The sequence below is a fragment of the Pholis gunnellus genome (genome assembly GCF_910591455.1).
Source record: "Pholis gunnellus genome assembly, chromosome: 2".
In the NCBI taxonomy this organism is placed as follows: domain Eukaryota; kingdom Metazoa; phylum Chordata; class Actinopteri; order Perciformes; family Pholidae; genus Pholis; species Pholis gunnellus.
In genome coordinates, this window is record NC_136536.1 from 11302215 (window position 1) to 11316479 (window position 14265).

General features: G+C 39.1%; 1 protein-coding gene across 1 annotated transcript; it reads right to left on the reverse strand.

Moving 5' to 3' along the window:
- Nucleotides 1–4528: 4528 nt before the first annotated feature.
- Nucleotides 4529–13418, reverse strand: LOC306712765 (protein-tyrosine kinase 6-like). Its single transcript, XM_079182178.1, has 8 exons — nucleotides 12850–13418; nucleotides 11246–11367; nucleotides 10485–10648; nucleotides 9167–9332; nucleotides 6808–6969; nucleotides 6350–6531; nucleotides 6118–6271; nucleotides 4529–5123 (listed from the first exon to the last, which is right to left on the reverse strand). Exons 1-8 carry the CDS (start codon nucleotides 13257–13259, stop codon nucleotides 4942–4944), a joined length of 1542 nt encoding a protein of 513 aa, XP_079038304.1. The 5' UTR covers nucleotides 13260–13418; the 3' UTR covers nucleotides 4529–4941.
- Nucleotides 13419–14265: the final 847 nt, after the last annotated feature.

The following is a 14265-nucleotide window of genomic DNA, read 5'->3' on the forward strand; positions in this document are numbered from 1 at the left end:
CATACTTCTTCCATCATTGCTCTTTTCCAACAAATCCAAATGCATAACTATTTGCTTTTAATGGTCATTTCCCTGACGTGTCACTGACTGAAGTATTGATAATATCAGTTGTTGTGCTAAAGTCATATCGTTATTTTTCTGCAGGGAACAAACAAAACAGTGATTGGAAAGCTGCCTAGGATTGAACTAACATCTCACAACACTTGCTTCTGGTCTTGGCTGTTGAACAAAAGCTCGTTCTGCCTATCAGCAGAGCTCAACCTCACTCTCTAATCCACTCTCACTTCTTCTCAGTCTGACCGGTGTGAAGAAAGCTGCATGATTCACACAGAACAATTCATCTTAAATATAATCTGATTAGAATATTTTGATGAGATTTCTTCTTTCAGTGAGAAATGGCAGGTGGGGTCTGGTTGTGAACACAAGACCACTATAGTAAACTTAACAACAGCAGCATGACCTGCAGCTGTGAATGGTTGTTTCACTCCTTTGTTATACAAGAGCAGACTTTGCTCTGCACCCTGTGATACAACAAGTCTCTATTAATCCTGACTATGAGATGAATACCAAGGTGATATGCCTTTGTCAGCAGACGGTTGAGCAATAAGGTCTTAGATATGAGAGAGTTTACAAAAACAACCTCTAATCCCCTGACCTCAGTGCACGTTACCTACTACTGGATTACATCAAACAGTATCTCTGCACACATAATCATCAAGGCTTTACATGCTCCCCTGTGCAGCCGCTCCTCTGCAGAGTTAACATGGCAAGTAAGTATACTTGACCTACTTGTTGCACTTTCTTGTTACTTCTTACTAATGTTGGTCACTGGCATATATCTCATATATCTCATATATCTTGAGATCCTGTTTTGTTATAGTCTCAATAAGTAAAATGAAAATGTAAAAACTCTTTTGAGGTAGAAAAAGAATAAGCATATTTTTCTTCTCTTCTGAATTTGTAGCATCTTTTAATTTTGGGGGGATTGAATCACTTATAGATGTTATTTGAGATTTTGAAAATATATAATTATATATTCTAAAATGTTGAATTGAATTAAAGTTATTCTTAAAGATATTGATATTCGTTGGTAAAATGTGTGAGAGACGAGTTTGGAAATAAACATAAAACTTTAAACACTAAACTCATTTTAGTGGTGGATGATTCAGACTTTTTTCCACAAAGATTTATAGTTTTTAGTTGTTTCCCCTCAGCGGTGCTAAAGTGTGCGTAGGTATCTAGCACGTCTGCTTACGAGTGACACAAGTAAATCATTTATATCGCGCCTCTCTAGTCTTCGGAACGCTCGTGGTGTTTTACACTACTTTTTTAAAACAATTATCCATTCATACACACATTCATACACTGATGGCTGCCATACAAGGTGCCACCTGCTCATCCGATTCTAAACTAATCATTCACACGCTCACACATAGATGGCACAGCCTTCAAGAGCAATTTCAGGTTCAGTCGCTCGCCCAAGGACACTTTGATATGCAGACTGGCTGATCATCTGATTAGTGGACGAAAATGAATCAATATTTTGGGCAACAGAACAATGGAGCTCTGGCTCACAGGAGGAATATATATCAGGCATCAAATATTTAATTTTGAAAGTTGTAGCCTTCAGTCCCAACCGACGCTGACTCAAGTGACATCATTTGAGGACATTTAGGACTTTGAACACTTCACAGCTCACTCTGGAGACACTTGAGGTTTTATACTAGCCTTTTTCATATATGCAGTACTCCCCAACACCTATAAACAGACTTTGATGTGTAAATTCTGAGTTGCCCTTTGATAGCAACCGTGTCTACCACACGGGCCAAGATTTTGAGATTAACATTGTTTATGTATTCATAGTCTGATCCTCTGACGGCTTGTGTTTCATGCCCTGTTGGGACAATCAAATATTCTGAGAGAAAACTATCTACATGGCTGATATGAATGCGGCCTAACATTTATGAAAATAAAACACAGGCTGTAGAAAATTCAAAACATATGTCTCAGTTTCAGACACGGTCTTGGGTGAAGTATAAAAACGTAACTGGAGCTGGTTGAGAGCAGAGCTGCACTCGGGCCAAGAGTTTTTAGTTTGAACAAGTCACGAGCCATGATAAGCCAAGTGTTATAATTCATTACATAAATTAAACCTGTCACATTTTATGACTTCTGCGCCACCAGAAGTCTAGTACTTTAAATCTGGTCCAAGCTATGACTAACACTGCTTTTAAGATCATTTGTAATTTCATATTTTTGTGCAAGCAATACTTAAAAAATATGCTAATCTTCATATTTAGTGAAGTAAAATAGATCATGTTAGTTTTCAGGAAAGGAAATACAAACTAAAACTACAAAATTTCCCTTCACTTCCTGTGCTTTTCACAATAAATACTATCCTTGGCACCCTTCATTTTCTTCGCAGTCTGTAATTTGTAGTTAAACTTTGCAACAAGGAAGCACTTTTACTTCTCAGCAACACAGTTGTAGTGTTTACTTCAAACAGGATGTTCATGTGCGACTAAAATGTCAAACGTCAAGAGGACATTTCATATCGCCTACAGTGTTTTAAAGCTGACCCTAGAAAAAAAGCCAGAAAAGTTTTAAAGTCTCACCTTTGGTCGATATTTGGTTATAATCAGGCTTTTTATATCCAATCTCAGATCAGTAAAGATGCAGAAAAAAGACCAGATGAATCCAGAAAGATATTGTGATCAAAAGTATAAAGCAGCAAGAAGTACATCCCTGAAGCTTAAGTTACTGAAGAGGCAGACCGCTCTCTTTCCTCCCTCCTTCTCTCCCCATGAATCTCTTCCTGTTACTCTTGTCCCAAATTCAGCATCTGTCGTTTTCGACAATGATACACTCCACTACGCACTATGTCTGTTGGGTCAGTTATTATCGGGCTGTTAATGTGTAGTCTGAACCCGGCATAAGTAACTCCACTCGTCTTCATGAGCAAATTACCATCAGAAAGTTGTTTTTAAATGTATTGCTCGAATAGTTTTAACTGGATGAAACTTACAAATAATTTGCTTTTGCTTTTGGGTTTTGCTTTTAAGTACAACAGTGTATTAGGGCCATTGTAGGTGAAAAAACTCACAAATTTAAATCCATACAGTTTACAATCATATATCCTTCTGCTAACTTCGTTAGCGCGCCACACTGAGTGGATCAGCGCGTGTCTACCCTTCGCTGAGAGGCGTGGGTAACCCGCTGAACCCCACTCGTGATATTAGTCCATTTTCTTTTTAAATTATTACTTTAACAGCTCAGGGATGATCGAGCAACCTGTTTGTGCACTTTTTGAAGATGTTTTGCACTGTGAATTTGCACTGTCAGTTCTGTTTTTGAATAAAGGGTTGGAAATTAATGCTTTTTTAAAAAAAATGTTATCCGATTCATCGATTAATCGAAAAAATAATCGACAGATTCATCGAATATTAAAATAATCGTTAGTTGCAGCCCTACACAAAATACATTTGTTTTGAGAGAAACTGTTGAAATACTGCTGGTGGATGAGCTGTGAAGAAGATCTTTATATAATGAGTGCGAGTGTGCTGCCCCTCTCTGGCCAAAGCCGAACATTGCACCTCATAGTATTGACTTTATCGACAAGTAAGAAATGTATTAAAGTAAAATGAGTTTGTTCAAAGCTTCTGGCTGCTGGTGTATTTCTCTCTAAATGTTTTGAGGTTGTCGTGACTCAACATTATTAGTTGGAGCTGTTTATCACATTTGCTTTACTTTGATTTCACTCGGCACAAATTCAATGGAGACACTTTAGTTTGCCTCTTTGTGTAGCTTTTGACCACGTGATCCTCATCAGCAGCGTGAAGTGATGAGAAGCACCATAGCAGCTACTAAATGGATCTTTAGGTGAGATTGTTTTGTCAAGTGTTGTTTAAAAGGTTTAGCATGAACTTTCACACACAAATTAACTATTTGCATATTAATTACTCACCCAGTGTTACCTTGAATTCCTGAAGAAAACTTAGTTTTCTCACACGCCTCCAGAGTGAACAGAGGATCAGAAACTGAGCGAAACTATATCAAAACTTCAGTTTCAAACTCTCACACAACTTTTTTTTTAGCAAAGATGCATGTGTTTGGGACCTCCTTAAATGAGACATGGAATATACTGCATGAGTTGTGTGAGTTTGTAAACTTATGTTTTGATATAGATTTGCTGTAGTTAAACGCGGCCCCCATTTACTTCAATTCATCAAGAATTGAAGGTAACAGAGGGAGTACCTGATATACAAATAGTCATTTTGAAGGTGAAGTATTCCTTCAAATGGTGAGAAGAGATGAAGGATACATTTAAAATTCACATTAATCTCAAACATTCAGTTGATACTAAATCTCAACACACATGGCTTCTCATGGTTCTATATTCTATTCTATATTTCTCACTATTCGATCGAAAAGATAAAATACATTAACAGCTGTTTTATTAACTGCTTAATCTTTGAAGTCATTCTTTCTTGTACTGATGCCAATCTCTGGTTCCAGACCTTTTGCTGCTTTTCAAGCGTTAAAAACCCAAATTACCATATTTAAACGCCTTTTTTTGTTCTACCAAGGGACCAAAACCCGAATAGAGTTTAGTTTATCACGGAAGACTAAACAAATCGGCAAATTCTGACATTGTACAAGCCAGAAGCAGAGAAATATTTACATTTTTGGTTTAATCTCTAGAAAATCATCAGATTATTCGACAATGAAAATAATCAATAGGCCTAGTGGACTGAATAAAGTACATCAGGCGTTGCATTTTTGCACATTGCAAACAATCAAAGTCTTTCTACGCAAGAGCCTGTAAAATCAGTTTAGTTTCCGTTTAAGCACGAGTCCTCAGTGAAAAACTGTCGTGATCCCGGCTCAGTGTCTGCCTCTCTGTGGTGCTGAGGTTGTGCTGCAGGTTGTGGAAGGTGGCGGTCAGTTCATCTCGTAGGAGCTGCTGTCCAGTTTCAACTTGAGGGACTTAAAGTCTGGCCTGTCGTCAGACTCGGCGCTCCAACAGTTCAGCATAATTTTGTAGAGAGAGTCTGGACAATTGGGCGGAGCTGGCATCCTGTACCCGTTGGTAACCTGCTGATATGCTTCCTGGTTGCTATATGCTGAGGGAGAGCAAGGGATGGAGTGCAGAAGTGGTGAAGAGAGGTTAAACATTTATTTTTACCTGTAGATACACATGGAGGCTTTCTCTGTGTACTCCTGTGCAAGCTTTCGTTGTGATGGAGGTGATCTTGAAGAATTAACTGAAGCCCTGTTTGCACGGGACTAATATTACCAGGGGACCTCATGTGATTTAGTAAGTTAACCCCCTACGTCTGTGTTTCGTGAGGCGCATTCTCATGGGATAAGCAAAGCCTTGTACCTGAATTGTAGGCCTACTGACATTAATCTCCAGCTATGAAGTCAAGGCTTTCCTTCACATCTGAAAAAAGATGACCACCCCAAATCACAGAGATGTGGTTTTGCACGGGACTAATATTGTCACATGACCTCTGTCTTTGCCGAAATATGGTAGGGTATTTGCTGTAGAATTTTCTTTTGAAAAAATTATAGAAATTGCTGATTTGCACGGGATTAAGATCACAGATGACCTCCGCAAATATTAGTAATGAATGCTAGTCCTGTTCAAACAGAGCTTAAAGGAGACATAATATGCTCATTCAGGTCCATGCTTGTAGTGTGGGTTTATATTAGAACATGTTCACATGAATATACCTGTATACAACCTACAATGCTCTCTATTTAGCACCGGCCTCTTTAAGCCCCCCTCCCGATAAAGCCAAGTTTGCTCTGATTGGTCAGCGTTGGGTGTCTCAACTACATGGAGTTAAGCGTCACTTCCAACAGTGACCATATAGTTGTGAAATCACCCTTTATAGGGAAATTGGTTATTTATTTCATCATCTTCTGAAAACTCAATAAATATATTCAATCACTTTGGATGAGCAGATAAAATTGGAAATAAGAATTGAACACTATCTGTAGGACTTCGGCTTGATATTTTATTTTTGTTATAACCATATATAATTGATTGAAACTGCTATAAATTATATTTTTTTAAAACCTCTTATCCAAAAACCATTTAATTCCACCAACCTGGGTAAGGAGCGCCTCCATAGGACAAAATCTCATAGAGCAAGACACCAAAAGACCAGACGTCTGACTTGTTGGAGAACTTCCCGTGGCTGATGGCCTCGGGAGCGCTCCACTTGTAGGGAATCTTTTTATCGTCTGTGATGTAGAACGGCTCCTGGATGACAAATCTTTGTCTTAAAGCCCCGCAGCAGCCTTGAGTTGACTTCAAAAAGACATTTCACTTCCTTCCTACCTTGATCACTCTGGCCAGTCCAAAGTCAGCCACCTTACAGATACAGTGCTCCCCCACCAGGACATTTCGAGCCGCCAAATCTCTGTGGATGCTGTTCTTCTCCTCCAGGTATGACATCCCATCAGCCACCTGGGCACCCATGTCAATGAGTGATGCAATGTCTTGATTGTGCCCCTCTGGACCTACAAAACGACAGAAATAGATTCGCACTGAGAATTAGACCAAAGTGCATTTATTGTCACTTTTAATTCTAAGTTCTAAGTTTAACGTTCAAGTGCATTTTTGCCCTTTTCTGCGTCTGATTGTATTTATTCATGTGGCAAAGTATGAATGCGCTTGAGGCCAATGTGCTGGTTATGAGTGCCTCTAACATCCAAACCTCCTCAAGGGAGTTAAGAGAGAGGAAAGGGAAAACTTAAGCCCAGGATTTAGGAAAGGAAGGAGAGGAGGTTTTCTACCTCTGAGGAAACTCAGCAGGCTGCCTTTCTCCATCAGCTCGGTGATGATGTAGTAAGGGGCTGAGGCCATGCAGATAGCAAACAGAGAGATGAGGTGACGATGGCGTAGACTCTTCAGGATCTGAACTTCCCTCTGAAATTCACGGTGGTTCATCTCCGAGTCTGGGAAGAGAAAGAGACAGACGGAGAGAAAATTGGGGGAGAAAACAAAAACGGATGAAAAAGAGGAACAGAGGAGGGGGAAAAAAGCAAGACACGAGAGATGAAAACCAAGGAAGCCACATTGAAATCATGTCCATTTGACAAATAGGACATACTTATAACAAAACTGGGGCGTTTCCTCAGAAGAAGGGCACCATGAGGGCAACAGATGTCACATTTATTACAGGTAGGAGATACCTTGGGGTATATCAGGGCTTGTGTATTAGCAAGAATCTGGGTTACGATTCAATATATTGCAATACTGTAAGCAAGGTAATATATTATCTAATTTTAAGAAAACTCAAAGTACAACAGTGCCATATGCACTAAGTAGAAAAAAAGTAACTTTTTTTAAGTCACAAGGAGAGTGGGATCCTCATTTCCATATGTCACAGTCCCTGTAACATCCAACAACATAAAACTAGTTTTTGTGCAATTTGAGCCACTGTCTGCCACAAATCTTTGCATGCAAACTGTTGATTAAAAGTCGATAGTGATTTTGAGAATCTATCAGAAAACATAATCGAGATACTCAATTTTATCGATATTTTATTACACCCCTAATATCTTGTGTAATCTTAATTTTGTATAATGAAGTCTCTGGATTACCTTGAATTGGATTAATACATGTCTAACCTGTATTATTATTATGTTTGATTGATAGTTAATTCATAAAGCAGTATCTCAACCGAGTTCATCTTCCATGCATTAACATATTTGTTTCAATGACCTAATGACTCATCATCCACAACAAACTGCCCTGAGTTTCAGTCTACAGATACATTGTGAACAGTGATGCCTGGAAATATCAGCTCTTTACTTCCTGTTTTATACAATATTGCTTTACAATGAGTCATCAGAGATACTTGACAGACTGCACTTTGCTTCATGCTTCTACAATAGCTCACCTGACCATTCCCATTTTACTTTTTGAAGTCGTTTGTTACACACAATTCATTATTGTGTGATTATTTCAACAATAGACAGAGATTAACATGATGAATGTCTACTAAACCAGGAAATAAATATACTGATTGTTGCACAACACGGCATACGTTTTTGATGAATAGTATAACTGTGTGTCACTTCCACACATAACAACGCTGCTTGAATAGCCAACTATGTGTCAGCAAAGAGAAGTATCATGGGGATTACCATGAATGATCTCTCGTTATTCTTGTTCTGTCTCTCATCAGTTTTACTGAAATGTATTACTCCAATGTTATCGAAAATGCACGTTTGTATTCTTAGACAACACAGGGAGGAAAACAGGCGCTCTTTACCAGCAGTAGTGGAAAGTAAATAAGTTAATTCACTTAAGTACAATTTTGAGGTACTTGAGTATTTCAATTTCATGCTACTTCATACCTTTCAGGGGGAAATATTTTTCTTTTTACTTTACTACATTTATGTGACAGGTATAGTTACTTTTCAGAGGAAGATTTTTAAACATGATAAACTCGTACAACACATCGTTAAAGATTACACAAGATAACCAAAATCAATGTCTATTCCAGGCCTCTTGTCACGTTTCAGACGTGTATGAATGGAGAGAAAGTCGATAAAATGTAAACCAAATTAGTTTTTGTTTCTTAAAAACCTCACAGCCTTTCAGATTTATCTCGTGAGCTTTCAGAGGTACCCGACCCCAAACTGGAGACCACTGGTTCCCCAATATCGTACTATAAATAATATATAGCAGTACAAACCTTCAGCCGCCGCAACAGTAAAATCTTGCCTACACATAGATGCATCAGTATTAATAATCTATTAATCATTTTAATGCTTTTACTTTTGATTTATCGCATACATTTAGCTGATAATACTTATGTACTTTTAGGTACAATTGTAAATGCAGCACTTTTATTATATTGTTCTATTTGTACTTTTGTATTACTTTGGTAAATAATCAGAATACTTATTCCACCACTGCTTAATAGTTTATAGACAAAACCATCCACCACCTCATTGGAACCCATTGCTCCGACTAGATCACAAGATGAAAACAGCAAATTACTCTAAATACTGTATGTTTTTATATAACACTTCACGCCCATCTCCTCTGTTTTTAGTGGAGCTTTTGCCAAACAACTCCTCATGATCCAAAAATCCATCTACTAAATAAAGCTTCATTAGATCAACAAAGATGATGAAATACCACTTTTGATGATCTTGATGGCGACATTAATGTGGTTTTTCCAGCGTCCCCGGTAGACTTCAGCAAAGTATCCAGTGCCCAGCTTCTCCTCCAGGGTGAACTCATCTTTCGGGAGCTCCCACTCATCCACTGTGGAGTGATTCAAATCTGGGGTGGCGGGCTTTTTCTGAAGGAGGAAACACACATGGACATACTTGTATCTAATAAAGGGACACAGATACAGATACATTATCATCCATACATATGGGCTTCGGTTATTAAACTAGTATCTTATGAACAATCTTTGATTTTTTTTTTTCCATCACTGCAAAATTTGGAAATGTGATATTTGTAAAATATATCTGTACGGTTTGATGAACTTAAGTATTTGACAATTATTTTCTTGATGAATTGTTTAGTCTGTAATAGTGGGAAATGCCCGAGACAAGTCGCTAGTGTCTGTGTGACGTAAATGATGTCATCAGAGGGTGTACGTGTAGGCTTTGTGTGGACATACATGTACGCCAATCTGTTGTGACCGTGTCTTTAGTAGGAGTCATCAAATGTCTCATTTTGTCTAACCAACAGTCCAAAACTCATGATATTTAGTTAATCTATCCCATAAAACAAAACATGAGCAATTTAGACATTCAGAAGCTGAAACTGGGGAATATTTAGGCATTTTACTTGAAAAACGACCTAAATGGTCGATTATCAATATAGTTGCGGATCATTTTTCTGTTGATCGACTAATGGATCCTGCTCTAGTTGAAAAAGTCTTGTTATAACGGGGCACCGCCCTGGCTTTAATTCTTTTATTCAGCCTGACATTATGTTCATGTTCCCTCATTTTGTTGTCTTTAGTTTTGCCCAAACCAGTTAGTAACGAGTGACTCATCTGTCCCAGCGACATAACTTTAAGTCCACTCAGAAGCTGTTGTAGTGGCTGATAGGAACATTAACTTCGTTTTTCTCCTAGCTTTAAAGGAAATTGGAAAAAATTACCAATTTCTTTTAAATACTGATGTAGATGTTTTGACAGGCATCTGGGACTTAGTGTCACATTTTTCTTTCCAGCATTGTAGTTTCAATCCATTTTGCTTTTTGCAAACTTCAACATTTTTGTTGCATGATTTTTTTTCTGTGAATTTTACGTTCAGGCTTAGTTGCAGGAAAACAATTTAAAACATCTACAAACACATCGATGTGCAACGCTCTAACAACATCTGTATTTTGAGTGAATTCTTTGTCCACAGGATTTGTTTTCACATGACAAGAAATAAGGTTGATAAACAAACAAGCAAAGAGATGGAAACAAAACCAACAGAGGCTGTCCTACCCTCTTGCACGGGTTTCCCAGTGTGATGGTGTTCTTCAGGCTGTTGGCGCAGTAGAACTCCACCAAGTCCATCAGAGAGCTAAATTGGTGGTTGTACGCCACGTAAAAAGAACCGTTGTCTGTTTTGAGGACCTTGAAATGCTTCACCTGAGTGCTTGACCTCACTGCGGAGAGATTCACACACACAAACAAAGTCAAAATCAAGACCGTAATAGCATTTTTGAGGTCTCTTAATATCTGTTACCAAAGCATTGTAGTTCGAGCTTCTAAAAAAACAGCCCCAATAGATTTTCAAAGTAAAATACCAAGAGAAAATAAGTTCATTGACATGATTACACTTTGATTTTTCTACGGATGAAACAAATGAGATATAACGTGGTAATGAGTGAGCTTTAGATATGCCGGTTTGAAATTGACCAGACTAGCTGTTTCCCTGTTTTCAGTCTTTGTCTGTAACAAAGCTACCTTCTGCTTTGAGAGTGGGGAAGCAATTCTCTAATCCTGACTTCCTATCATGACTTGTGTGCATGTGAACGGCTTCCGTTCCTTCCTTCTAACAAACTACAACCCCATAACGACGACTGTTTCCCCTTTATATCACTCAATACTTCCCACACATTCTCATAACAAACACACCCTGCAATGTTATTTTTAACTGAAGTGTAACTCCCCCCCCCTCACTCTATTTCAAACCACTGCCACCACACAGCTCTCGTTCTCTTTTTGGGCTTCCTCCATCACCCCTCTCCTTCTTATCTTACCCGAAAGAACGTGTCCAACGTCGTCTTTCTCACTTTGTCGGATGAGGAAAGCTCCGTCGGCATTTTCTGATCCCAGCAGGTGGCCCTGGGCCTCAAAGCGGTTCATTTTCCCAAAATACCACCTAGATCAAGACAGAAAGCCAAAAATGAAAGTAATTATTAGGAAACCCTTTGAAAATCAGCCTGTCTACGAGAACTGGCAACAGTTTTTGTTGACAAAACAGTATCTGATATGACAACAACATATCCCCCGGGGATCTGGTTTTCATTTTTCAAGGTATACCTTTACTGGTCAGAGTATCTAAACATGTCAAAGTCTTTATAGAAGCAGGTGCAACAACAGTACGCAGTACAGTACACAAAACAAAGAAAGCATTTGCTGCCAACGCTGAGCTTTCTGCCTGGTGTTACAGATCTTATCATCTGTAAAATGGTCTTAAAATGTCAATAATATTGTTCATCGCATTAATTTCTGGGACAATACATCATCCAACCAAAGGAGTTATTGTGACAGTAATAAAATAATAATATAGTTCAAGTAACTCAGTATCTATATTTAATTTCAGCCTTCCAGCAGGTGTTAACATGCGGGGAAAACTTCACATTACACACTTCCCATTCTGTTGAAGCAATAAACAGAGAGAGAGAGAAAGAAAACAAGAAGTGGTGAGGCTGACTGACGAAGTGTTTACGTCACCGTTTGCTTCACTGCTAGAAGACACAGATATGGCACTGACATTATGAAAGGTGTTATTGACATTTCTCAAAGTGTTAACTCAAAACAGAAGTTTGAAAGTGTTTATGCAATCCAGAAAAGTAAAAAAGAAAGAAGTGAAGATGTAATTCTTCATGATATAAAGTATGAATTCCCACTTAGAGACTAAAGGACATGGATGAGTGCCATCAAAAGGTGGCAGGTTAAGGAAAAGTGTACTCCAAACAGATGAAAATATTACATTTGTGAGGAAGTGTGATGACTGACATTTATTTGTTGAATGTTCAAGTTTTATAGGAAGTTTTTGCTTGTTTTAGGTCTTCTGTAGATGAATAACTAGCATCAAAATACAGTTTTGCTAGAATATAATTTGCACATTATTTCACATAAAATATGTGTTTCAGGCCCAAAATTGACTCTTCCTCAGGTATTAGAGGTATTGACCTCAGCTTGAAATGTTGTAGGCGTCTTTCAGATAAAATAAGATAGAGATTATGTTAAAGCAATAGCAATCCATTACCAAAGAGCTGCAGTAAATCATACATTTGTTAAGTGTATCATTTTAAACTGTCTGTTCTGTGTATGGCCATACTTCACAATGCTTCCTGTTGACAAGAATGTCTTACATGCCGAGAGGCTTGTAATTGATATCTTGTTTCATGACCTTCGCCCCATTATTTAGTTAGAATGTAAATATATTGTCCGATTGTTAAGCCCATGATTTGTATCGTTGGGATTGATTCCTGTTATATGCGCCGAACTGAACGTGCATAGCAAGTCAAATGTACAGTCAATTACGACTTAGATTCTGCTGAATCAGAAATGTAATGTGCGAAAAGTTAAAGAGCAGTCTGTTTCCGAAAGTATTCAGAAGAAGTGAACCACCCACTGTTGCATCTGTAGGGACTCGGCCCGCTCCAGGTAGTTTTGGGGCACGATCCCGGTCTCCAGGACGCGCCCGTTAGTCTCGATCTTGCGCGCGGTCCACCAGTCTCCGCTGCGGTTGCTAACGCTGAACAGATCTCCCTCCTGGAACGACAGCTCATCCGGGTGCCGGGATTCAAACGGCCAGAGCGCCTTGTAGACGGAGCCTCCCTGGGGCACTGTGTCCGACGGGGCGATTGCACTCGGTGGTCCCTCCACACTGGAGCCGTCATTGCTGCTGTCTACCTCACCACCTCCTCCTCCTCCGCCTCCTCCACCACGTCCTCCATCTTCTGCTCCAGGTTTTTTATCGTTGAAAATCCTCTTCCATAGCGCGTCCAGACATGGGCAAGCTTTTCGCAGACACTCGCCCATAGATGACCTTTAATGTCTCTCTCTTACAGCCGCCTTCCAGACTCCTCGTGCCTCAGAGCGACTCAAAGCGCGTCAGCCGGCTACACCTGTTGGACAGGTAAGAGGACGGAGCGCAAGGAATCCTTGCAATGCCTCTACAGGGAAAACTGCTGCTATCCTGTTGAGAGCGTGACTAACTGCACTCAAGGGACTGACTGCAACTTCCTTATGCCAGGCAATAATAAAACGCACGAGAACCCCGCCCACATGATCTAAAAAACGCGTCATAAATCTTACTGCTCGTTATCGATGGTCCAGAAAGATACCGGTAGACTACCGGTGTCCAGATTACTTAACCACCACACATCCATCTATTCAAATGACTAACATTCACCTAACTAACACTTTTATACAGTTTAAGGTACTTTTACTTTACTTGAGTTATTCAGAGGCAAATACTCCAAACTAATTTACTTTCTAGTTATTTAGTACATTTGGATTAACAGGGGTGGATCTAGAGATATATATTCATAGGGTGGCATGGAGACGTTAGAAGCGGCATAAATATAGAAATTTAGATAATATATCAATATTTGTAATATTAGTCATACGGGTCTTTGGAATCGGAAAGTACTCAACTGTAAAGACTTGGTCTGAAAAAAGACATATTGGTTCATTCTTACCACCATAGAATCAGATATTTCTGAAATGAGAAGCCAGCAGCACATAAAGCCTACTTTATCTTCTCTCTGTGTTAGTTCCAACAAGATGTTGTAACAATGGAAGGAGGGAGTGCTGACACATTCAGGCACCACATTGGCAGACAACAGAGCTGTGCATATTTCTGTTGCCCTTAATTCAGAGATCACTGCCAGTAAAATCTTGGCGGAACTAAAAACCACTAAGATGTTCTTGGAATACCTCATTTATTATGCATCTGTTTCCTCTTTATTTGATCTGATTCTGAAAGTTTTGACAGCATCTGCTGCCAAGATCTATAACCTGTCTGGCTGACCCGACACATAAG